Source organism: Mauremys mutica, chromosome 12 (assembly GCF_020497125.1).
Source record: "Mauremys mutica isolate MM-2020 ecotype Southern chromosome 12, ASM2049712v1, whole genome shotgun sequence".
NCBI lineage: Eukaryota > Metazoa > Chordata > Testudines > Geoemydidae > Mauremys > Mauremys mutica.
Window position 1 is genome coordinate 59995179 of NC_059083.1, and position 27620 is coordinate 60022798.

Consider the following 27620-nt stretch of genomic DNA (forward strand, 5'->3'; position numbering starts at 1 on the left):
ACTTCAGCCTCCACAACTGTGAATTTAGCACTGAAGCTGATTTTAAAATGTATGAAAGGCGTGCTAGCTGTTAAGGGCCAGAGTTTGCTCTCAGACTTATCCCAGATATCATTGCGCAGAAGATCAGAATACTCCACAAGCTCACTTTGAGACAGGTAACTGGCATGATGGATGGTGAACATATCTGTTTCTTTCATTAGGAAAAATATACAGCTTTCTGGAAATGGTAAGAATAAAAAGATGAATGAACTGACTTTCTTGTTTAATTTATGTCAAAACAGATTAGATAGTCTGTACCGCACTGGTAAGTCTACAGTGACAGCTTTTTGAAACTTAAGAGTAGATATCACACCATCTGCTATAAGAACAGAATATTCTAGATATGCCGCTTAAATTTGAAAACACAGAAATACTATGAGCAGACTCGAGTCACTGATATTTAAGCAATAATTGAAAAAGCAGAACCTTCAGACCAATGACTGGATGATAGATTGTGCATTACTGAATTTATCAAATCACCAAGAGAACAAATAAAGGCTATTGGAGCACAATGTATTCTCCAATTTGACAACTAGCTTAGTTCTGTTTACAACATACACAAGCAAAAAAAGATGGCAAGAGACCTGTTCTGTGGTGTCTGCAATTCCAAATTTGATTAAAACTACAACAAAAAGACTAGAATGGGTAAAAAGATAGGGAAGTTGGGATTTTACTTCCTGGTATACTATCTAACATAGAACTGTATATTTTGTAGGAGAGTAGACCCGACAACCTCACTACAGAACTGTCTGCTATTAAATTTCAGAAAGTTGGGAGAGGCTGCTGGGTTTTGGGCTAAGTAACAAGGCACTGCACTTCAAATCTAGGAGATAAGAGAATTCATACTGTATTCTTCCCTTTGTGGGAGGATTGCTGTAATTTCCTTTTAAATCCTTATTATTGAAGACGATTGAAGGTACCAGCTGGAGTGCATTATACTTACTGCTTCATAAAAATAAATACCAGAGTCACTTGAGTGACTATGTTCACAATGGCAATGCAAACTTAAAGGGAAAAAGTGCAAAACAGATGCTTTACAGCTTTCATAAAAAAGTATCTTCATTAAATTAGTAGTCTTCAAGGAATCCAAGAAATGAAATAAAATGGAATTACAGGGCAGCTGAATTCTGTTGATATTATAAAGTTTATATCCAACACATCTGAATACCAACCATTACTGTAAATAATGTGGCTTTAAGAATTCTCAGACTTGCATTTTTGTGGTGCCCTTCCTAGCTTTTGATTGATAGGAACTATTTAAAGGATCTAACCAAACAGTAAAGGCCATAAAGCTGTTCAGACTGAATTCTTACTCAAAACTTCACCCCTGATTTTGTAAGACAGATATAAAAGTTCTATTTGCTCTGTAAAATTTAGTTTACACTTTAGCAAGAGCACAGCTTCTTTAATTTATCAAATCCAGTTTTATTTTATATATTAAGTTGAGTTACATCCATGCCTCGAGTTGCCCTACCAGCTTGTAAAGTATAACTGTAAAACCAAAGGAAGTGATTTTCTTCTCCCCTATTGATATTTGAAAGACCTATAAAAACAGAGGGTGACATGGGAAACATTTTAAACTGACTACACGAGTGCTCTATGCATTTAACAAGACAACTTTCCAATCTTTCAAATCATCATCTTAGATTTTACTCAATAGTAAGTGAAAAATCCACACAGAAGCATGATTTTTGTTTAAGTTGATAACCCTTTAAGACTGACACAAACCCATAAAATTCTAAACCAAGTTGATAGCAAAGCTGGATATTCAGTCATAACCAATTGGTGTCATAGCTATTCCGCCCCTTCTCTCACAACTTTAATGAGTTGCTGTGGGCTCTCAAATGATATGCAGTTTGGTAATTCACTAACTACACTGAACACAACCACAGTTCAGGTCTATTGTGTAATTACTAACTTGTGTCATAGGCTATGTGCAGGACACACTGCCATCTGGGGAAAGTTTACCACTACGCATCTCATGTAAACAGCACATGGATAGATGAGCCTAGGAGTTTTGTATTAAAGCAAGTGTTTGCCTAACACCACATTGTTACCATAGTGTATCTAGTAAATTAAATATGCTGGATACAGCATTGGAATAAGACTTCAAAATTTCAATATACAAACTTCAGTTGAACTCAAGACGGTAGAGTGTAAAGGAACCTTCCAATACCAATAAGGTAGGTTCTCACAAACAAAGAGCTAGCCTACGAGTAGGTAAAATGTATATTTTTGTGAACCACCATCCAGATTTTGTTGGGGTTTTTTTGTTTTTTTTTTAAACTTACAAAACGGGAAGAGTTGTCATTTTTCACAGTCTTGGCATTCCCAAAGGATTCCAGAATGGGGTTCGCCTGCAGAAGCTGACGTTCCAGCTCCCCCTAAAAAAACCACACAAACACAAAAGCAAACTTATATGAAACATATGTATATGTCAGACTGTCCATGATTCTGTTTCCTTTCTGATCATTTTACCCCAGGTGCCTGACAAGATCTTCAAACACATTGCCTCTTATTTGTTTGATTCCTTGCTCTGTTGACACTCTTCACTGGAAAAGAGAAGATGGCATCTATTGTATAGAAAAGTGATTGAGCTTGGGTGGGCTGATGTTAAAAACACTGAACATAAGGTGAATTCAAGTTCAGGGCAAATGAATTAGGCACAGAATTCAGAATAAAGCCCATATGCTATTTTTGCAGGGGAAAAACAATTTGACAAAGTAATTAATAGTCTTTGGATTTCTGCGTAAGATGTTTCTGCAAATTAGAGCTTTAGGATGATTAATAATCAGTATCTAAACCAGGATCATATAGGACAGCAGGTGCTTAAGCATACACCACCAGTCAGCAAGCTGTTGAGTCTCATAGCTAACTGGAGATTTTGGACAGAATTTGTGGTATTTCAATATATTTTGAGCTGGAGTAAGTATGACACAAATGGCATAAGTGAAGCTGAATAATGCCAAATTGTAACAATTATTTTCAAACTTAAAAAGCAAGTCAACATATGCTGTACATAGCTGTATTATTTATGACATCCAATTGTTTTAAAGCATCCTGAAGTTTAAGATGGTGAATTTATAATTTCTATAGAGCAAGAACTTTTCAATTGCTGCCTATTAAAAGATCTGGCTAGTATAACCAGGTCTGTGCTGCATCCATGAGCCCATAAAAGTAGCAAGTGTGTGGGAAGATGTGATACTATTTCCTTGCCCAGAAGGATGGGAACAAAAAGTGGAATTATGCCTCTGGAATGTAATCACAAAATTAGTGTTCATAAATCTGCTTTTTCCAATCATTTACCATTTATAGCACATGGAGGAGTAAAACTCCTGGACTGAATGAACAACTGACAATGAGAGACATCACACACCTTTGTTAGTCCTTACATAAGTCAGTGATTACACAAATTATTTTTTAAAACTCACTTTGATTAATGCCTGTTAGAGGCTTTTATTTTTAAGTTGTAACGTATCAGATTTGCTGAAAACTGATTTCTGCTCGTTCTTGATCTGTTACTTGACCTCAGGTAGACTGCTCAAAGTTTGATCCACTTCAAAAAACAGATTTCCTTTCGAACTATATATCCTTTGAATTCTAGAGTTCTTAAAAAAATTCAGAGTATTCTCCCAGACTAAGCACTGAACATTTACAGAGGACCTGCACAAATATTGTACTCAGTTCCCAGTGTTTTAGAAAGAAAAAGTGTTCCTCAACACTGTACCAACAAAACAGAAACAAACTTGGAGAAAATTTGTTAGCACCTACTCAGTGTAGTGGTTGTAATACTAGTCTATCTTTTTTAATATACTGTCTAAATCGATTGTTCAGAATCTCTGATCCATACAAGGTAGTGGGCAGCATCTTGTTCATGTTTTTGCGCCTTCATTGTTAGCAGATGTCAGGGACAGTTAGACAGAGAAGCCTGCTCACCCTTTTGTACTCAGCATGAAACAGACTAAATTAAATATGTGAAATAAAGTAAGCCAACACCTTTCACAAAAGGATGCCCACAAGTTGTTGTTCATTGAAGCTCACTACTATTTCAGGTTCTACTTAGCCTGGAAACAACAGATATAGGTTTCAAAATTTTGGCCTAATGACAGCACACTGCGTTACCACTGAACAGACAGGTACTACACATACTTCAAAGTCTACCTAAGAGAAACCAAAGTAAAAATATTGGAAGCACAAAGAAATGGTTTGGTCTGATAAGGGGAAATATTTGCATTATATATAATTTCAGAGTGACATGAAATGCAATAGCCTCCAATTTGGTTTGGAGAGACTATATTGACACTTATTTATGGAGAGTGGTTGATCTCTGTTAAGGGGATTTTGAATGTTTGAAGTACACAGATTTGGAAAACTTAAGTTCTAATTCTGTTTTCTACTGATTTGTCACTGTTCTTTAAGAATTAGGATAGGAGTGGTGAGGAATGGTAAAGAGGAGAAACTTGATTACAGCCTAAAAAGCTAGAATGTTTTTTCTTAGTTGAAGTTTTTGGTATTCATGACTAGATAAGAAGGAATTTATAACAATTACTAAACAGATTAATAAACTAATTTATCACAGATTACTAAACTAACTCATACTTAAGTAGTCTCTTCAGTTTTATAACAGTTTTAAATTACAGACTAATTTCATTTAATTTTATGAAATCAATTATCCTATTCAGAAACATTCCACAGAGATTTTAGAATGCAGGCAAGATTGGGCTAGATTCCCCTACTTATACAGTCAAATAGATCTTGGAAAAAGCAGCATCAAGATATTGTGAAAAGTGAAGTCATGCAATAATTCATGCAGATCAATAGAGCAATGTTAGAGCAAGGACAAGAGATACTGTTATCTCAGTTTTAGAAAACCAGCATCCCAGTGATTTGGTTCATTGTGAAATCTGGGTGAGAGACAGGGAGCTACATGCTACTCACATACAACAGGGATCCACTCTGTAGTTCAAAATGACAGTGAAACAAAATGTTAATGGTTATGATTTATGCAATATACCAACAATTCCGGATTAGAATTTAAAATACTCCTATTGACATTTAAAATATGAACATAATTGGACATTTTTTAATCCTGATGTGAACAGGTCCATTGGCAAAAAAAAGCAATCCATCTAAACATTATTCATTAGTTTCTGGTTTTACAACAAAAACACTTGAGTAAAGACTTCAAGTAAAATTTCAGAATTGCTCATGTCCTGTTGATTTTCAATGAGATTTAGGCACTTAAATATCTATTATTTTGAAAGTGGGACTTAGGTGCTTTTGAAAATGTTACTTTTATCTAACCCTGGTGACCATGATATAGACACACTGAAAGTAGTGATTAGAGTAGTAGTTCTCAAACTTTTGTATTGGTGACCCGTTTCACACAGCAAGCCTAAGAGTGTGACTCCCCTTATAAATTAAACTCTTTTTTATATTTAACACTATTATAAATGCTGGAGGCAAAGCAGGATTTGGGGTGGAGGCTGACAGCTCACAACCCTCCAAGTAATAACCTTGTGACCCTCAGAGGGGTAACAACCCCCAGTTTGAGAACCCCTAGATTAGAGTGTATACTTTGTCTGGTGTACTTTTCCCTCTGCATTAGGGAGTCCTAATTTTACCCTTAACTCCCCATTTCTGCTAGTTAAAGCAGTAGAGATCACAGCACTTTCTGTAGATAGGATCCAGACAGCCCCACTGACAGCTCAGCAATGCTCCATCACGTCATAAGAATGGGGAAGAGTTAAAACTCAATCATTATTGCTTCCCTACCCCTTCCTCTGTCAGGAATCAGAGAGCATCATCTTCACAACAATTCCAGATAGCCTGAGAAACAAGAGTAGCTCAAGCACACTCTGAAGATTTCAACCCATACAGGACTGAGCAGCCACTAAGCTGTTGGGTCAGGTTCTAGTAAGTCATGGCAGATTTTGCACTTTAGAGGAAGTCTTGATTTTCCCAAGCCCTGTACTGTTGTGAAGAATATCATATCAATGTTAGTGGCTCAGTGGCTATAAAACATTCGAGCACCCAAGTTTTTAGGATTAATGTGCATTTAAGTTTCCATTAGTTTAAATTTAAATAATTTCTTTAGCACATCACTTAATAATGCCAAAGCATTCTGCATTAAAATCTCCACAGTACATTTACCAAAGGCACACAGTGAGCTGGAGGATTTAAATTGGTGGTAAAGATAGAGCTTTTGCTTCAAGACTGATTAGAGTTGCCAACCCTACAGAATTGGCCTGGAGTCTCCTGGAATCAGCATCTATCTCCCAGTGACTATTGAAAGCAATCCGGAAGATTTTAATAGGATACTTTAAGAAAATGACATTATGTCGTGTTGGGGGGAGGGGGAGAAGGAAATGTCCTGGAATAGCTTTAATCATTGTGGGCAACTCTAGGACAGATATACCAGATTTTATGCTGGAGCATTGCAAGCTAGTTTAATTCAAAGTCTGTTACCAGTCAGTGCTTTTGTACAAAATGAGTAATACATTTTGCTAAGATTACTTAGCTGCATACCTGTACTAGTCTGTCACCATTTCATGATAAACATGCCACCACATTAGTAGCATACAGACGTATTTAAAATTGATCATTCATCTCGTCATACAAAAATAGTTGGAAAAATATGAATTAATCCATATAAACTTAGAAGCATAAAGAAAAACACTTGCCTGATGTTTCACGGGTTTAGGTGATTCGGGCTGTTCATTGCAAACAAACAAATGCAAGTGTTAGCAAGTCTGCATTTTTCCAGCTGCAAGCTATACCCCATGTTAATTATACATGTTAGTTTAACCAAACAGTCAGTTCATGGAAATGGTTTTACCCAGTTACTGTAGCTAGAAGCAGAGCTATTATATTTCATTTGTCATTTCCTACTAAATTTTCTTGTGCATATTCAAAGAACTAATGCCATATGAAGTACACTTGCCAGAGAGTAAGTCTTCCCTCACACATACTGGCATTTATGGCCTAACAAGCTATTGCAGGCGCAAGAATTTAACTAGTTGCTGTATACATATACTTTCTCAGTAATGCCAGCTAAAAATAACTAAAATAAAAATTGAGTTGTTCTTTCTCTGCAGGTTTAATCACTGAACATTGTATTTATTCAGCACTATGGCATTCAGCATCCTTCTAAAGAAACTAGCCTGGTCCTAAGAGATACCAAGACGAAGGTGGTCTGAGCAGTTGCTTCTCCCCTAACCTCCCCAGAAAGGATGTTTTTGCTGTATAATTCCTTTTTAGAATTAAATGTGCAACCTCCTATCTTGGTCTTGCACTAGAAGAGCAGGGGGGTTCAAGAATGATTTTTCTCCCTAGGAGCAAGTAAATGTTGCTGAAAGACATTTAGTTGGACTTAGAGGGAGGAAAATGCTGTCAAAATACGGGAGTACTGTGTAGATGTAGTAGAAATTTTCCAAAATTTTTATTTTGTCAGAAAAGATCAATTCTTGGGAACATTTTTGCAAAATAAAAAAATAAAATCTAATTTTTTCAGCCAGCTCTAGTACGATGTAAGGCCTGATCCTAAAACCTTTGCTCACAGAGGACACAAAAGGGCTGCAAGTTCAGGCCCTCAAAAATCAAAAGACCATTTTAAACCTTACTGTAAAATACCCTTTTAAAAAAAAAAAAAAAAATCTAGTGTAACCAAAAATACCAAGCCAAATGCATGCTATGAAATCTACGTCCAAAATCTCCAAAGCACTGAAGAAGTTATTTCATAGCAAGGAAAAAATGTCTCTAAAGATGTTCTTAAGCAAGCAAGCAAGCGGCTCATTCAGTTTGAGGTTTTGTTCAACTTAAAACAATTAGCAAGTCCTATTAACATCTCATGATGCAATAGTAACACTATAGGCTGGTCTAAACAAGCTCTTGAACTGAAATACATTAATACCACTTCGCTCTTACATAGCTCTTTATCAGTAAATCTCAAAGGAATTAAATTAAACCATTTTAGTTATTTAGCTACAAATCGAAGTGGACAATTATTTTAGAATAGAGGTGGCTAAAGTCTGTTTGTTACCAGCTTTACGAACACTTTTATTCTGAAGCTGGCAACAAACTGACTTTAGCTAAGTCAACTTTAGCCACCTTTATTCCAAAGTGTCCACTGATCTGCATAAACAAAACTCATTTAGTTAAAACCACTGCAAGCCTGTGTGTGGACCAGCCCTATGTTGAAGGCTTTAGACTCTTTAAAAAAAAAAGAATTAGTTTTGCATTTGGCAAAAACAAGTTTTGCCAATTTCTCTTTTCATTAATGCTTTCCACTTGAACTAGATTTATTGAAAGATGTTACTGTACTTAAATAAAATATTACTGGTCAGGAAGGCCTCCTGCCCTCCTAGTCCCCAGAAGACTCCCTGATCTGGATAATTGTTGCAAACTTATATGGAGCCATGCCCCTAATTCTCCTCCATTTCCCTCCCTCCACCACAAGTTTATAATCTCTGCACTGGCTTTTTAAAATACCATGGAAGCACACAAACATTCTATAAATTTGTCTTTTCTCCATTTTTTGGAATTGTATATCAAAAAGCCACATTAAGAGAACATTAATGTTGCAAAATTAAACCTTCCAAAACAGTTAACCTGAATTCTGGCATTTCCTATCTATGACCATATAATGAAAGATTGCAGTTACTTTTCCTACAAGATCTCTGTTATTCATTGCACAGAATGGACCTGTGCACCTTCTAGCCAGCTAGTCCCAAGCAGGGCTGGCTTTATGAACTGCGGGACCCGATTCAAATACCCGGCGGCGGTCTGGGGTTTCGGTGGCACTTCGGCAGCAGGGGTTCCGCTCCAGGTCTTCCACGGCACCAAAGGACCCCTTCCCCCCCGCCACCAAAATGCCGCCAAAGACCCCCAGAGCGGACTGCCGCCGGGTGAGTAAAAAAAAAATAAAAATTTAAAAAGGCACGTAAGACGCGGGGCCCTGGTGCGGGGCCCTCTTAAGCGGGGGGCCCGATTCCAGGGAATCAGCCTAAAGCCAGCCCTGGTCCCAGGTCCCCTTGCCCTCTTCCAACAGCTCCTCACCTATCTGTCCTGTCCCCTCTCCCAGCCTCCCGTTAATCCTTCCACCAGCTCCCAGTCTAACCCCCTGTGTTCGCTGCTGGCGCACACACAATATAGAAAATAAATGTGCCTGATTTGGAGTCACAGACGGCACAAGAGACAAGCTCCCTGCTTTGAGTTCTGGTGCCTGGCCTGGATACCATTTACAGGGAAAGTCCTGCTTTGCCCCTTCAGCTCTAGGCTGGAGCAAAGAATCATAGAAATGTAGGGCTGGAAAGGACTTCAAGAGGTCATCTAGTCCAGCATCCTGTGCTGAGACAGGATTAAGTAAATCGAGAACCACCCTGACAGGCATCTAACTCGCTCTTAAATGCCACCAATGAAAAGGATTCCGTGGCCTAAGTAACCTGTTCTAGTGCTTAACTAGTGCACACTGCTAGGGGGTGGAGGGGGGTGCCTGCGGCCAAGAGCAGCGTGCACCACAGAGCCTCCTGTCCACCCCCACCCCATGAACTGGACCGGCTGGCCACTTCTGGGGTGCAGCATGGTGCCCCAGGACAGGCAGGCAGACTGCCTGAGGGCCCCCCCCCCAAATCGGGAGCCACTCGAGGTAAGCCCAACCCCGAGCCCCTCCAAACATTCCAAGTCTCTTAACCCCCACCTGGAGCTCCCCTCCTGCACCTGTGGGGGACAGCAAGCCAGTCACCAGAGAGGGGGAAATGTAGTGAGCGGAGGCGAGGCCTCAATGTTCGGTTTTGTGCAACTGGAAATCTGGCAACCCTAGAGGTTATAGTTGCTGAACTATAAGTGTCTAAACTCTTTGATAACAAAATCTGTTTCCAGATGCTTGGTAGGAGCTTCACCACTATATCTGAACAGTCTATCTGCACTGAGCATGCTCCAGCCTCTCAGCTCCCACATGCTACCAGACTGCACGTGTGCGCCATCCCCACAGAGCTACTGAGCATGCTGGAGATCAGGACTTTTCCTACAACTGCAGCTCCTGGCTGCTGTGGGCCAGGGTAGAGCTGGATACCAAACAGAGAACAGGGAGCTTGTCTCTTCTATGCTCTCTATGGCCTGTCCTGCTGGTGCTCAGGCAGCATAGAAGAGGAAGGCGACACTCAAATGCAGAGAGAACAAGAGCTGGATGTGGGGGGAGAAAGGGGATAGAAGAAGAGTAGATTAAGACAAAAAGCCAGGGAGAGTAGACTAGTTGGGCAAGGAGACTGCAAGCCAGGGGAGGGCCAAAAAAGAGAAAGAAGAGATTAGATGAAGATTGGGACTGCAAAAAAGGAAGGGGTAGGGAGAAAGCAGGACAAAGTACAGGTTGGAGGGGGAATGGGCAGAAGGGTCTGTGCCCACCAGAGCACACTCTTCTCCAGAATCTCGAATGGAACAAGATTCCAGAATTTCACTTTTTTCCTGCTGTTGACAAATATCTATGAAACCCAAAAGGCAGAATATACATTTCATCTCCTTTTGGTGCTGGTCCTCACAGTGGGTGACACTGCTAATATCAGTTACTCCCTTTGCTCAAAGGGCAGCGATGTGTGTGATGGATCTAAAAGGTTCCAACCTGGTGATGAACCATACGGATTTCAATGACAACACATGATGGAATTTGTTTCTTAAAATCCTATGTAATTAATCTCTAGGAAATGCCAGAGTTAAGGCTGATTGTGCAACTTTAATTCAGCTCCCTTGTGCATATGCATTTGATACAGTCTTTAATTACAATATCAAACTATTTTTTCCACAGAACCCCCGCTGCCTCATAGTGCATAGTATGGACAGTTCTCACTGAATAAACAGCTATTCAATATTTTGTTTTATCCTTGTTGTTCAATGTGTATCCCCATGCTTTATTTACTGCACACTACTAAACCCTGCTCTGACTACAGAATTAACTTGTGTACACTTTTTACAGTGCAAATCATTATCTGAGTGTTTCACACAAGTTAATTTATCTTCACAACACCTCTGTGAAGTGAGGGGGTATTACGCCCATTTTACAGAAATGGAGCTGAGGCACACAGAGATTAAAGGTACGAAGTGTCACAGGTTTTGGATGCCTACTTTGAGACACCTAGAACCTGATTTTCCCCCCCCTCCCAGAGTACTTAGCATTTAAATATATAACGTGCTATATATTTAAAGCCCAGCTCCCACTGACTTCAGTTTACAGCTTGAGCGCTCAACACTTCTGCAAATCAGACCCAAGGTCTCAAGCTGGGCATCTGGAAAATGACCACCTATGAAGTGTTTGGTTTATGTGACTTGACTAGCATCAGATAGGAATTCAGTGGCAGGGGCAGGGCTAGAATACCATTCTCTATCCTAAACCATGGAGTGCTAGACTTTGCAGTCTTAATGTTCTTTTAATGCAGTGTGTGCGCACAGGCAAAATATACAGATAAACTGATGAACTCCCTTCCCTTACCTCTTCCTACATCTGTTTAGTGTAATGCAGCTTTACTCCTGACACTCTGTCTCCAGCTCAGTATAAGCCAATAGAGAACAAGAATCAAGCCATAAAGCAAAGATATGAGTGGATTACCATGTACAGTAAAAGTCAGTCTCTAGTAAAAGTATTTTTCCCAATATTTTTAATACACTTTTTTTTTTACTTCAGTTAAATTTACCTTGAGTGCTGGACTTCGCAACCCCAGTATTTTTCTTTTAGACTTATTTTTAAGTTATATTGCTTTATGCAACCTTGATTCTGCTCCCCTCCTTTATACGTATTAGGACATGGATTACAAATTGCGTCTTTCTATATTTTTCACAGGACCCACACTGCTCACAATGGACACTGCTCACAATGGACAGTTCTTGGTGAAAGAGGTAGGTATTTAATTTTTTTTTATTAGGTGTAAAACTTTGGATGGTGAATAGTAAAAGGACACGGAGCTGCACACACTGAAGGATGAGGATCAAAAGAAATTTTACTTTCTCCACCAGCTCTTTTATGGCAATTACTGCAATATCCAAGTGCCATACACACTATTACAGGGGATAAATTCATTTGATACACAAAAGTTGTGTTATCCCATTTTACTCATGGGAACTCAGGCAAAAAGAGATGAAGATCAAAATTCACAGAAAGTGTCCACTAATTTTTGAATGATCGGGAATCCAACCTGACACCAACAGTATGTCCCCCTCTCCCCCCCACACAAACCTTAAATATCTTCATAGCACTTCATATATTGAAAGCATTGTACAGACATTAACTAATCAATCTCCAGAGCATCCCTGTGAGATGTGGGCAATTTTACAGATGGGGAAACAGAAAAAGGAGATGTACAGCGTGGCTTTATGCAAGTCACATCAGTGGCAGAGCCAGGATTGTCCATAATCAAAAACTTTTAAATAAAGTAATTAAGTTTGAGCAATTGTGACATTTTCCCAAAGCAAACCCTAAAAACAAAGAAATAAGTCACATTATACCTCTTAATCATACTCTAATGCCTCCATGGCATGACAAGACTCAAATACCTTCTGCTTGTAACTGACAAAGACACTACACATAACACAAGGAGATTAATGTGCTACACAAACATAGGCACCAACTCTGTGGGTGGAGCACCCATGGAAAAAAAATGAGTGGGTGCTTAGCACCCCCCAGCAGCCAACTCTACCCCTCGCCCCACCCCCCCATGCCTCCTGTCCGCCAGGGTCCTGTCGATCAACTCCTCCTCCTCCCCCCTCCCAGTGCCTCCTGCCCGCCGCCACCAGCTGCTCTGCACCATGCAGGAGGTGCAGGGAAGGAGTGGGTGGAACTGGGCAGGAAGAGGCAGGACGGGTGTGGAGCGGGGGCTTGGGAGAAGGGGCAGGGGAAGGGTCTGAGGCAGAGCAGGAATGGGAAGAGGCAGGGCCTGGGGCATAGCGAGGTGAGCACCCCCAGGCTCCAGAGGAAGCCAGCACCTGTGTACACAAAAGCCTTATTACAAACTCATGCTCGCACCATAAGCACACAACACATTGCAAAAATTACCCGATGCACAAAGTTAATAGAATATTTGCTGATGTTGAGTTCGTAATTTAGGTTTCCCACACACAGGACTTGTTAAAGACTCCCCCAAGAGTCCATGTGAACATAGAGCAGCCTCCCCTCTGCTCTCCTGTCCCTCACACTCTCCTCTAGGTTCTCCTCCTTAACCCTGTCCTGCTCCTACCAGTTCTTGTCAGCATTGCTAACTCATGTATAAATCATGTGTCACATAGTTCTGGCTCCTGCTTTCCTGTGATTTTGAGTCTCCATGTGCTCAGGGTTCAAATCAAGGGACAGGCAGGGGTCCACCAGACAACTTATAATGGGAAATATGTCAACTAAACCATAGGAGTTGCTACTGTAAATGGTTCAAGACAGAGACTGCTTTAGGTCTTAAGCACCATACAACCTGTGGTACCACTGCAAAATATAAATCCTGAAAACAGCAATACTTTTGGTAGTGAACCAGTAGCCTAGAGAGAAACTGAATAATGGAGTCACTATGAGTTTACAACTGATGATCTGAAACCCATTTATATACTTTTGACTTTGCACTGCATAAAACCCTTAATCCACCAACGTGTACGTCAGATTTTGCTGAAGTCCAGCAGCTCTTTTTAAGTGTTACTGAAACAGTCCAAGTTATAAGGCAGTGAGTTAAGTTTTTCCACTACCATGTCATATAAAAACAGAAAGATAATGATCATAGCAAAGGACTCAGTTGTTTTATTACCCTTCCCTAACAGTGGGCTTCTAGCTCTCACCACTGCAAAAGCATGGTGTTTATTACACATTGTAATTTTCTACATATCCTGTCAGAGTTTAACAGTTAATATTTGTTTTTAATACTATGAATTAAGCAATCACATTTTATTTTCCAAATTATTCATTTCTGTTGCTAGAATACTTTAACGATCTTAGCTAACAGCCATATCAACTGATATTTTTTAATCCTAAAAATTAGTTTTTAATCCTTTTAGCAGTGACACACTTCAGGGTATTTAGATACAATAAAGCTTGGTCCTGGAAAAGAGAAAGACAATTGAAAATAAAGGGAAAAACACAAAAAAAACAAACAAACTTACTGGGATATTATGGTCCTTTCTTCCTTTATGGGAGGAAGCAACATGAGCAAGGTACTGAATAACTTTCTTGGTGTTTTCGGTCTTCCCAGCTCCAGATTCACCTCTGCAAGACACATTCACACATTTTTCTCCCAAAAAATCAGTTTTAACAAGCATAGTCAGTCTTTTATGGTAACTACCTATTTCAGTCTCAGGCTTAGACCGTACAATGGTATTTTATTAACGGTCTGAAAGAAAAAGTGCTAATGTTTAAGGATGTATGCAGTGTAGCTGTAGACGTATCTATCCCAGGATATTAGAGAGACAAGGTGGGTGGGATAATATCTTTTATTGGACCAACCTCTGTTAGTAAAAAAGAAAAGCTTTCAAGCTACACAGAGCTCTTCTTCAGGTTTTGGAAACAAACTCTCAGTTTCATAGCAAAATGAATTTCCCTTTCCCAAACTTGAAGAGTTCTGTGTGGCTCGAAAGCTTGACCCATCTTGTCTGTAACATTTAAGGAAACAAAATCAGGAGTTTGTCATTTAAACACTTCCGTTATCCAAAATGTCTCCCTAGCACATCATTTAATTATTGGTACGTATAATTATTACGTATTAAGCATACTTTTTATAATAGTTCTTTAACACCACCAACTAACAACTCCCTAATCTTCAATTCTTGCGTGAAACAAGTGTTCTTACCTCTTCTTTAAAGGATAAGAAACTGAAGCAGAGAGATTGACTTGACCAAGGCCATGGATTGAATCTCTTAGAATAACAAAAATATAAACATAATGCCATAATGGCACTTCATGCTCTAAGTGCCAGATTTTCAGAAACACTGAGCTCCCACAAATCCCAGTGAAGTCAGTGGGACTGCAAGTGCTCAGTACTTTTGAAAGCCAGGCCCTAGGAGCATTAGCAGTAAAATACATCTTAACATATTGTACCATAATCAGATTCTTGGCTAGGCTGAAGCATATCTAGGATTCCAAGGAGTACACATTACACTTTTAATTTTATTGCTGTAAACAGGTAAAACATGCATTTTTTTAATGAATGCTCAGCTAGGTTTGAAAGTAAGATGTCTTTGGCTATGTCTGACTTATTTCAAGATGTGTCTGTAGGACACAAAGTTGTCTGATTTTCCAGGGGAGGTATTTATTAAAGCTATATTATCTTCACATGAAACAGGACCGGCACCACAAGGTTTTTTCATAGCTGTAATTTAGTTTTCAGACTATTCTACATTATAAATCTATTGATGCATCTTTTATTAACACTCACTACAAACTTAACTCAGCTACCAAATCATAGCTATGTGAGAAGAGACTGCTGTTTGTGTTTATGAAGCATATGAAATTAAGAAGGTTCAATTATTTGGAATTGCACTGAAAAAGTGCAATTTTATCCCATTGTTAAATATTCATTTTAGAAATCAATCTTGACATAGTTAACTGTGGAACCATTTCAAGCCTGCTACAATGTCAGTTTAGTCAATTACCATTTCTGTTACAAATAGTTTAACTGAAAACTTGTGTGCGTGCAGTATGAATTAACAATTTTTGCATTTGAAGTTTCCAAGGCAACACTTCCCCCCCCATTGAACTATATATACACACAGATTTAGTAGTTGTCCAAAATTTGCTTTCTTGACAGCTAATACCTTTGCAATGGTATGTTTTGTGAAATTCAGACAGCTGAAGTTTTCCTGTTCTCACATTTCAATTAACTGTTCTGTTTTTGCCAAGATGAAGTGCAGCATTTTAATACTGATTCAATTTTATAAGGGAGGATTGTGATGCTGACAGACCAAGTGCCAGCTCATTCCAAGGCCCTTAAGCCTCACTGAACACTGACAAATCCTTACTGGAAAAAACAGTCTGGCTCACCTGTACGTTAGTATTATAAAACAGGTATTAGATTTATTTTATTAAAAAAAAGTAGGTTTAGACTTTATGAAATGTTTGTAAATTGCTGCATGCATTAAATCTTACCTACAATATCTGTATCCCATGTTACAAGGTAATATTTAAGAGAATTTGCTCCATAACTAAAAAGAAGTGTTTGCTCTAAAACTATCAGGAGAGAAGCATTACCAAGCGTGAAATACTAGTTGACCATAAGAGGGATCATCTTCTGGTCAACAAAAGAAGGGCCACAGACATCAGAGGAACCATTGTGAAACATCAGCGAACAAAAGACTGTTGATTGCTCCCCCACACCCATAAAGAGGAGACAACCATGAGCACTCATCCCATCAGCTTGAACTCTGGGAGAAGGAAAAAGATCCCTGTCAAGAAGAAATCATCATCTCTATGCTGCTTGAACTTTGAGGGGCAAAGATTTCTAAGCATAAGCAAGAGTTCTCCAGTGCTTTGCCTGGGTTAGCACTAAAAGACATAGAAGCTTCTATAAAACAGAAAGCTCTATATTATCTTTTGGAACCTAACTCATTTATGTGCATACGTTTACCTGCTTTAACCTTGTCAATAAGGTCTGGTCTACATTACAGAGTTCAATTGATGAAGGCAGCTTATGTCAACCTAACTATGGAAGTCTCTACACTTAAATTTCGCTCCCACTTATGCAATTACCCCTCTATGCACACCTAACTCCACCTTCATGAGTAGCAGAGTCAAGGTTGACGTAGTTAGGGCCACACAGTGTCACTGTAGCCACCGCACTGCTTATGTAAACTGCTACTGGCTTTCAGGAGCTGTCCCACAATGCCCACATTGACCATACAATCAATACAAGCGCTCCTGGTGAGGATGTGCATTGCCAACAGAAGAAGCAAAGTGTAAACATGCACAAGCAATGTAATTACTGCTGTAGCTGTATGACAACGCAAGTTAGGTCGACTTAATTTTGTATTGTAGAACTGGCCTAAAACTCTTATTTCTTTTCCTTAGTTAATAAATCTTTAGTTGGTTTATTATATGATTTGCTACATGTCTTTGGTTTGACATCGGAGATGCAATTGACTGGGGCAAGTGACTGGTCCTTTGGCACTGAGAGTAACCTGAATATTGTTAACAAATTTATTAGAGCATAAGCTTTCGTGGGCTACAGACTACTTCTTCAGATGCGTAGCAAGCTTATGCTCCAATAAATGTGTTAGTCTCCAAGGTGCCATAAGTACTCCTGTTCTTTTTGCAGATACAGACTGACACAGCCGCTACTCTGAAACCTGAATATTGTTGTGATTTTTGGTGTAAGGGACCCATCTATCACAAAGGCAAGGTTGCCTAGGTGGCAACACAGACAGATGCCAAGAGTTCAGGGTCCTTGAAACCTACTTAATAAGTTGGCTATTGTCTTTGGCATGAAAACAGCCTGAGAAGGAATATATCTACGGAGCTAGTTATGAAGAAGATTCTCTTTTGAGGACCAGCTATTTAATAATGGGACTTGACTATAAGTATCAGTGTGGTCTTGTCACCAAATAAGCAACCTTGAGACTGTTTAGAGGTTCAAGTGCCCCTTGAAAGTTAGAATTTAGGCTGGACCTCTTTTATAGACTAAGCAGTATTCTAAACTGGTTCAGAGGATCTCTCTCTTAGGAGTCCACAGAGAGAAACATAGGACGGGCAAATGTGAAGACATCTGGGGTCTGTCCTGGGCACAACCACCACTTTCCTCTCCCTAATTAGCATTTCTCTTTCTGTATCTATGAAGTATCAACCCTATGAACGAGGTTATAAAAGAGAAGATGGGGCGATACTAGACTCAGTGAGTTATCTTTGTTTAATAATATTCTCAAAATGTGCCTAGTTCTATAAACCTGAGATGTTCCCAGAGAAATGCTTTGTACACTGAACCAAAAACTTTTATGTTCTGAATCAATATTAAATTTGTTGTTACCTCGGAAGAGAGACTAAGTTTTTGTTTGTTTTTTAATTCAATGAAGGGTACATTTAATATTTCTAATCTCTGAATGGAAGTTAAATTGGCAGAAAAGATTAAAAGTAGTTAAAAGGAAGTTTAGCTAAATTTTAAGTAATCCACTCTGGTGATCTAGTGAGCAGATTTCTGGGGAGTGGAGGGAGTACAATTATATTCCATAGGTCCAGTTCTAAAGGAGATTAAACACAGCCTTTTTACAAATACAATCCACAAATCAACAAGTTCTTATAAAAGCCTGTACATCTCATAAAGCACATGAGGCTAAAAGCTTGGAGTTTATGATGTATTCTTTTGACTAAAATGCAAGTCTGAAATTATATATTTTTATAGAATGTCTCCATACAACTCCAGCTAGTATCTTATCTAATTCTTCTCGCCTTATGGCTTACAAATATGCTGAGTATTTCCTGCTGGATATGAACTGTTAGACAGTTCCGCTGTCATATACTCTACTAGAAGAAGAATTAGAAGTTTTAGGAGATGAAATCCTTTTCATTTATACGAATAAGAACATCTACATACTTCAGTTCCCCCCCACCCCCCGAAGAGTGCAAATGCATGAATTATAAATTGCCCAAACAAGGTAAACTTTTAGAAATGCTTATATACAATATTTGTGAAGTGGAAGGACAGTGTATAATGAAGTCAGATCAGCCTTTAAAAAAAAAAAAAACCTGGTTTTAAATACACCACAATCATTAGGTTACCACAGAAGTGTTAATTAAAAACCCTTATGGAAAATCCTGGGCCTAGTGAAGTTAACAATGAGAGCCTTGCCATTGAGTTCAATAGGGACAGGATTTCACCCCTTGGCCTTAAATCTCAGTTCCACTCATTGAACTAGAAGTGGGACCCACTCTCTCCCACACAGTTTTATAAAAGCAAATGTAAACAAACAGCAACTCTGATTAATCGGCTCCAAGTTATTGCTTGGCAATGTGCCTACTTTGACGAATCTGACGATGTATCTTTTAAATAAATATAAATATATGGAGAGATACCTCTCTCATAAAACTGGAAGGGACCCTGAAAGGTCATTGAGTCCAGCCCCCTGCCTTCACTAGCACGACCAATTTTGTCCCAGATTCTTAAGTAGCCCCCTCAAGGACTGAACTCACAACCCTGGGTTTAGCAGGCCAATGCTAAAACCACAGAACTATCCCTCCCTTGCTCCCTCCCATTAATAGACAGTCAAATCCTCCAACTGAGGAGTGGATGTCTCTGTTCCACTACTATCATCTTAATATCTATGTTACATGGCTGGGCCACTGGTCAAACATTTATTTATTGACAGATGCATAGAACATCCAGAATTCAGCTCCTTCAAGAGAGTGGCTCTATCCTTCTAGAGACAGAACTGTCAGAACACAGTCCTCCTGTTTTGAAGTTGTTGCTGCAGCTGCCTGAACAATTTATACTGAAGCACTTCAGACTAGCTTCTTTAACCCATCAACTCACATTCAGAACAGTTTGTCATGATCAGAGGTTATTTGTTCTACTCCTGCTAGGATTCAGAGAGTGAAAGCTAAGAAATGTTACGTAGCACTCCAGTGCTTGATTTCTCTGCCTATCAAGCCTCAAGCTCCCTAGTCTGATCTTTGAAGGCAAACCTAACCAAACAGATTTTAAATGCAGACAATTTTACTTTGCTGGGGAACAATACAAAGACAAGACATTACTGTGAAGAATACATTTTCCCCCCTTACGCTATAAAAAGTCCCTGTGTAATCTGCAACTGGCTTGACTTAAATTCTGCATTGTGTGTTACAGCAGCACCCAAGAGTCCCCAACCGAGATCCTGATCTCATTACACAAGATACAGTACATACATGTAGTAAGAGGTAGTCCCTTCCCTGAAGAGCTTACAATCTAAGAGGGCAAGACAGACAAGGTAAGTAGTTATTGCCCAAGGCAACACAGCAGATGACATAATTAAGGACAGAACCCAAATCTTCTGACTCCCAGTCTGGTGCCATATACATTAGACTATGCTGCCTTAATTTTGCCAATATTTCAATTTATTCTTCAGACAGAAAATTCTCTATCTCTGGGCACAATTCTCTTCAGGATGATGTACAATAACATTGTGCTAGTGTGTATCAGTAACAAAATTGTGCAGTACATTTCCACAAACTGCCACGTTCCCTTATTATAAATAGGAACCACCAGCAACTGTATCCAAGTCTTGAGATATCTTCTGGTTTCAGCCTATCTGCAGCCTGCGGAAGCAACACTACTTCAGTCTACAGTGTAGATATTTTCAGGGTTCCTTTAGCAACCTTTTAAATTCTAAGTTAAAAAACAAGAACAAAAAATGCTTGGCTTTTGGAGCACAATTCTGTGGCAAGACCTTTAACTGCGGAATCACAGAGTAAGTGGGGCCACAAATATAGTTGTAAATAGTAAGAAGCTTCTTGGAAGAAAGGAAGGCCAGTAGCAGAGATTCTGGAGGGGTTACTGTGGAATACACATCCAGAGAGGTTAGACTACTCTACCTGAGCTGAAAGCTAGCTCAACAGCAAAAACAAAGCTTGATTAAAAACCTACGAAGACAATCAAAAACTATGGACCTGAGAGAATTTAAAGTTTTATCATGCTCTCAAATATGCATCTCACGAAATCACCCACTGAATTCCCACTCCTAAGGATGTGGCCCTACAGCTATTCATTAATGCAGTGGTCCCCAAATTGCAAGGTGCATCCCTCCATTGGGGGCGGAGAGGGGATGGAAAAAGTAGCAGTCCCTCCCCACCCTGCCATACTTCCAGCCCTACTCCTCCCACAAGCCAGATCCACCCCCAGTCCCACTCCAGTGCCAGCCCCACTCCAGCCCAGCCCCGTCTCATTTCCTCTCCAACCCCAGCTCAGCTCTGCCTCCAGCTCAAGCTCTACGGCTGAGGAAGCCTTGGCTGTGCAGTAATGGAAGGGCACAGACAGATTCCATTAATGGTAAGGGAGGCATAACTAGAAGTGTTTGCACACCACGGCATTAATGTCATGCTGGTGCAGGGGGGGACCTTGCTGACTCTCACTGCTTGACCACATGTGTGTGCTACTGTGCTGCATTAAGATTTAGGTCAGACAGCAATGAACTCTAGAACTGATACACACCCCAAAACAGCCTTGGTGCTTAGTGGAGGGCTCCCCCTCCACACCACTCACCAGTTTCTCTGCTGCAAAGTAATAAAGCACCATTCAGTTAAGATAGGCAGCTGAATGAGGGGTGCTTTTGAGGGGCTGGGGGCGGGGACTGTGTCACAGCCATGTTAAGGTTGCCCAACGCTTCCCGCTACAAGCTATTTCAGTTGCTTTTAACTTTGCCAAGCTAACCATTCAGGCTGAAGTTCCCCATGCTAGATGTCTGCCTCAGACCAAATTTTGTAAAGTTTCAGACAAAACAGTGCCGCTGTTTCTCAGAATCGCCAAAACTGGGACAAGAACAAGCTCGCCTGAAAGCAAGAGGCTCTTCTAGTGGCTAGACCCACTGCAAGAGAAAGGATGACAAGTGTTGCTTGCTACCTGCTCTTTTGCGGGTTTTTTCTCAGTCACAAGGTTCCCCAGAAAATATAGGAACACCACTTCACTCTGACAAGTTTCAGAGTAGCAGCCGTGTTAGTCTGTATCCGCAAAAAGAACAGGAGTACGTGTGGCACCTTAGAGCCTAACTTTACTCTGAAACACTGAGGACAGGAAGCACCTTACCTCAGAGATGATGGGATCCCTTATATATTAGGCACCAAAAGCACATGGAAGCATGTACCAAAAGTCTGCTGGTACCGATAAAGTAGATGCAGAAACAACTGCAGTCACAGGTGCTTCTTTAGTGATGGTTGTGCAAAATAAGCTTCCTTGCTAGCTCCTATCAGAGAAATAACTGGGTGGAGCCTTCAACTACTAGAAACAATTGGAGAATTCAGAAAGCAAGGCCTGTAGATAAAGGATCATCATAACTACCTGCCTACATCTGCTGGAAAGTGAGATGTACACCCGAGTATCTGGACTGGTTCAGAAAATCCAAGAATTGGTTTTTTACTATTTATAGTTCTCCATTTCATCTTCTCTTAGATAGTTCACATCTTTTCATACCAGTTGTCAGGGGAATGTTAGGAAGCTGGAACCCAGCCAGAGGTTGTACATTGAAATGCTTGGTATTTGCTGCTCTTGTCATTTTAGAAGCAAACTCAGTTTCTTCTCCATCCTACCACTCCCATCTGAAGCCAATTCAGATTATATACCCTTGTATGGCTTCATGCATCTGTAAAGTGACCATTTATCAAGCCTAGTCACCATTTTCAACAGAATACCATAAGCTTGTGGTAAGGTTCTCAAATTTAGAATGCCAGCAAAAAACTTATGCTTTCATATTTTAACACAAACAGAATCCTGGAGCTAAAAATAACAAGTGTAGGAGAGGCTTGAGCATTTCTCACAGAACCCTAGTATCCCATATGAGGAATCTCTTCATTTCAGAGTCACCGGTCTGGAACAGATTGGCACACTCACCCATTTAACTATAAAGGGCAACAGCAAGAGTACAAGAAGTTTTGTCACCTTCCTTAAACTCAAGCATCTGGCATTTCCTCCTCATCCGAGGCCCACATTTCCTATTTCAGTGTGTATTTACATTTTAGGGTGTTATAATATTAGTATAATTACTACCATTTCTCAGCAAGAGTGATGTTGATTTTGGGGCAGTGTGTTTATAACACTGGTAGCTACCGAAGACAAGACTCAAGACATATTACCTACCATTTCTGATTAGTACTTAGTGTTGGTAGCAACCGTGTGTTGGCACCATTGCCAGAAAATAGGTACTGGTTTTCCTAAACTAGACAAACCCAGAGTCTAACACCACTATGGTCCCCCATTAATCACTGGCATTTTTAACCAACTGGGGAATGCTATAAATGGATATAGAAGATAAATAAAGCTTGCTCCTGAGAGTGGTCAGTTAACAATCCAAGGGAACTGAACCAAAAATTCCCATCAGCACTAGAGATCCCCAGGTCCCTTCTGAATCATTTACTCTCCCAAGAATGACCAACCTACCTGCAGGCAAAACCGTGTCCAGCATACAATGGAAGGTAGAATTGGAAGAAATCTTATCCACTGAATCATCCTATCCTACCTAAACCAATGATGAAATTATATATCCAAATATCACCCAAAACCTTAGATTTTAAATAGGTAGGCAACAGAAGGAGAGACAGGCTGGTTAGAACTTCATAAGCAAATCAACCTTCAATGGTCTTTTCCCTGGCAGCACACTAGCTTTAAAGGACAATTTTTGGGGGAAGGCTGAAGTTTGTCCACGTTAGGAAAAGCCATTGGCAGTTCTCAAAGTATCAAACAACTCTTGAGATTTCTCTGATTGGATGTTTCTCTCTCTACAATGTTATAAGGGGCTCTTGGAATGACAAAGTCATTTGGTGCCAAAGACATCACTTTGTGAGGTGATGAGAGGTCTTTTGGTGGCAAGGCAGGTCACTGGTGTTGCTTAGCCCCCAGATCTGATTCTTCCTATCTGCAATAGGTGGCCTGGCTAGAGAAGATGATGGGTAAAGTGACCTCTCGAGCATAGAGATTGAATCATAACTGATTGAGATGTCAGACCCCCATAAGCCCAGTAAGACCACAGCAGCATAAGGTAGGGATATGGTACAATAGCTTGATATTGGCCAGTCCAATAGCATTCCTGTCAGGGTGGATTTTCAGTCCTGTATGTCAGGACTCTGTGGCACCATAGAGAATAGAGTTCCCTGTTTGAGGATTGAGAGAACACATGCAATGGAGAGACTGATTTCCTCTCTGGGCAGTGCATTCTCAGTACAGATAAATACCTCTGCCAGTGACTTAGGTTCACTTGGGGGCACACTGTCTGCTACAGATCTCAATGCAGAGAGGTGCAACCCCAACTCTGGGACTGGTGCCAGAGAAGTATTATTCTGTGCTGTAGGCTGCCCTTCTTCACCAGCCTTTGGCACCATGCGGGGCTTGGTGCATTTGCATCCAGAGGCTTTTCATGATCAAAATTTTGTGACACTATACAGAGTTCCATTCGGAGTCTCAGCCCTCTGTTTGGAGTGGCCCCCCTTAGCCCCAAATTCTGGTAGTAGAGGTATTTATGTCCTCTTTGGTGCCTATGTCTGTGAAGCCATGTGGTCTGCTTTGGCACCAGGGGCATATGTGCTGGTGCCAGGTCTTTCTTTTGCAGTCTTCTCTGCTGTGGTCTGGTCTTTGGGGGGTCACTTGTCTGCTAGATTGAGCACTGGATAAAGTTGGGTTTTCTGCTGTTGAGTGGCAGGTGTTAAAGTCTCTTCAGTTCTTGAGGAGACGAATAGATTGCCCCAAGAGGAGGAAGCTTTAGCTGCACGGTTTGTGCATACCCAAAGAGAAATATAGACATAAACATCTATTCTAAACTGTTCCAAACAAGAGAGGAATTAGTCCATTTTGTCCATCTTTTGAGGGATTTGTCTATCACCGGACTGGAAGGACCTGAAACCCGCAGGTTTCAAATCCACCATTTTGAGGAGTCCGGGGGGGTGGGCGGGAAGGGGGTGAGGGGTGTCTGGCAGCCAATATTCAGTTCAGACAGGCATCACATCAGCAGAGCAGAGAAGTCCTGAAAATTTTTGAGGCATTGAGAGATTTAGTTGGAGTTAAGAACTACCAGGTCGGACACTTGCCAGTTTGTCTTACTGACACAGGCAATAGAGAGAACTTCAGAAACACAGGTAAGTTCTTTCAATGGTTAATGAACATTATTGTAAAAATCTGCACCTTATTTCCAGATGGAATCTGAAGCTAGACAAGATCAAACTACCAGATCTTGTTATGATTAAAGAGCTATCAGAGATCTCCTCGCCACGTAGGTACTTTTAGATCATCAAGTCACCTCTTAACTTTCTCTCAGAAAAGTTAGAGATGGAGCTTCTAAAGTCTCATATAAAGATATGTTTTCCAGACCTCAAGTCAAGCTCTGTCCTAAACATGCTTTCTAATTTTGACATTTTTTATATGTGGACCAGAACTAGACCGTATTCCAGTAATTAAATTACCAGTGCCATATACAGAGACCATACCACCTTACTTCTACTACTTTGTATTCCCCTGCTTATACAGAGGATCATATTGACCTTCTTAACTCCAGCATTGCACTGGAAGCACACGTGCAAATGGTTATCTGCTACGACCCCTAAGTCCTGTTCAGTATGACTGCAATCCAAGATCCAGTCCATCTTGCAAGTGTCACCTACATTCATTGTTCCCAGATGTACGACCCTGTATTTGACTGTATTAAGACACACCTTGTTTAAATGAGCCCATTTCAAGTCAGCCTGTAGAACCAATCTACCTCATTATTAATTCTGCAACCATGTGTGTCATCTGCAAGTTTAGTAGTAATTTTATATTTTCTTCCAGATCATTAATAAAGATACTGAATAGCAATAAACCAAGAACCAGTGGGACTGCACCAGGAATATCCTCACTGAATGATGATTCCATCTACAATTACTTTTTGAAATTTACTAGTTAGCCAGTTTTTAATCCATTTAATGTAAGCTATATATTGATTTTGCGTAGTGCTACACTGGAGAGGCTCCCACTGAACTTCAGTGGCAGCTGCTGGGTTGTCTGCTCCTGCTAGGAAGCAAGACATGGGAGCTTCCAGTCATCAAAAGCAGGACAAAGGGTTTATTCTTGCTTTGGGGGACATTGTCCTAAAGCTGTCCTCCTCAGAGGGAGCTTTTCTGTTTTGTAAAACAATAGTCATTTGAACACTACTGGCCCTAACCCACTTTTCAATGAGAGGGTGAAGGGTAGCCCTACATTTGGAATGTACCATCTCCCACCCTGGGAAAACCCAATCCTTTTCCAGCTTCTCAGATATTACTTTATAGGCTGGAAAATATTAGACTTTTTGCTTCTGGTTGATAGGCAGGGATCCAGTCTGTTAAGCTTTGGGTGCCCTAGGGTGACCTACAAGCACATGTGTCCTGGAACAAACGTTTGTGGTAGTGTCCAAACTATCCTTCACAGACATGTTACCTATAATGAGTTAATTGGTAATCAAATTGGAGATAGGAAAGCTAATATAAACAAGCCCTTAGGAGAAATGTTTTGAAGTTAAGTAAATCACCTGGCTGGTAGGTTAAAAGACATGGAGCTATGACTAAGGCTATGGCTACACTTGCACTTCAAAGCGCTGCCGCAGCAGCGCTTTGAAGCGCTACGTGTAGTCAAAGCGCCAGCGCTGGGAGAGAGCTCTCCCAGCGCTGTCCATACTCCACCTCCCTGTGGGGAATAACGTACAGCGCTGGGAGCTGCGCTCCCAGTGCTGGGGCTTTGACCACACTGGCGCTTTACAGCGCTGGAGAGGGTGTTTTCACACCCTGCTGCAGCGCTGCAAATTTGCAAGTGTAGCCATGGCCTGACAGGGAAGATTGTAAATTAGCTAGAAGGACCTTCAAATGTTAACTCACTCAGGGGAGGCCAGAAACGAAGTCCAACCTAAACTATTAGCTAGCTGAAAAGAGATGAGAAAGTAAAGAACCAGTTTCTTCACAAACTTATTTGCGTTTGTGGGTTCTCACTTTTTTGTTTTTAAAATGTCCAAACAATATCTCCTTGCACTATATGCCACCAAAAATATAGGATAAATTACTTTTTAAAAAAAAAGTCTTAGTTTGAGTGAATTTTAAAGTTGAACCTGCCAAGTAGGCAGCTGATCCTTTATTGTAGTTATTCAGTTAGCCTCTACACTTTGAATAGTTACAGTATGGTTTAACATTATCAAAATATTAATGAGCTATAAATTAGAGAGATTCATTTGTTCGATTTATGATGTGTTTTTTTGTTTAAGATACTATGCTTATTGAGTGGTAAATGCTATTTAACACTTTCAGTAAGTTGATAGTGGGACAAAGTTCAAGTGCACCATTTTATGAACGAGTCAACATCTCTATACCAGACTAGATTAGTTTTTATATTCTGTGTTATAATGTTACAAGCAGCTAAGAGATAAACATGAAGAGTAATCTATCCCGGCAATAGTAGAGAAGTTCCTTGAACTAATCACTAATATGGTAAAAAACAGCCAACTTATTATTTTGTTTACTTACGTGCAAAGAATTGATTGGTCCTCACGGTCTGCAAAACAAAGAAAAAAGAATATAGATTGTGATTTTGCTCTGATATTTTGTTGTAATTGCAAGCTACAAAGTTATATTAAAAAGGACATCCAGAAACTTGAACTTTTCATAATTTAGCAATTAAAAAAAATCAATTATGTTTGATAGTGTGGTCTTTAAGTAGCATCCTGAAGGTATTTAATTTTGGGGTGGGGGGGGAGGGAATGTTTTTCAGCTCCTTGTTTATGTTTATAAAGGGTCTTCTTTTCAGCGAGAAGAGAGACTAGTCAGGGAAACAATTAAATGGTCTATATAGAAAGTGCTGGCCACTGCAGACTAAACTAAATTAAATGTTCTATACGAAATTATTTTCATTTTAGTAATTGAGATTTTTTTTTAACCATATAGTAGAGAAAATGAAACTAGTTGAAACTTTTAG

General features: G+C 40.0%; 1 protein-coding gene across 3 annotated transcripts in view; it reads right to left on the reverse strand.

Annotated features, from left to right (window-relative positions):
• Positions 1–27620, reverse strand: part of MYH10 (myosin heavy chain 10) — a 142241-nt gene that overhangs the window by 63018 nt on the left and 51603 nt on the right. For 2 of the 3 annotated variants that reach the window (XM_044981949.1, XM_044981948.1), the window contains exons 4-8: positions 27173–27200; positions 14158–14260; positions 6723–6752; positions 4978–4995; positions 2331–2423 (exon numbers count right to left, since the gene is read on the reverse strand). In XM_044981949.1, the coding sequence (XP_044837884.1) occupies positions 2331–2423; positions 4978–4995; positions 6723–6752; positions 14158–14260; positions 27173–27200 (272 nt within the window). The remainder of the gene's footprint in view (positions 1–2330; positions 2424–4977; positions 4996–6722; positions 6753–14157; positions 14261–27172; positions 27201–27620) is intronic. The other variant, XM_044981950.1, reaches the window with a different exon arrangement.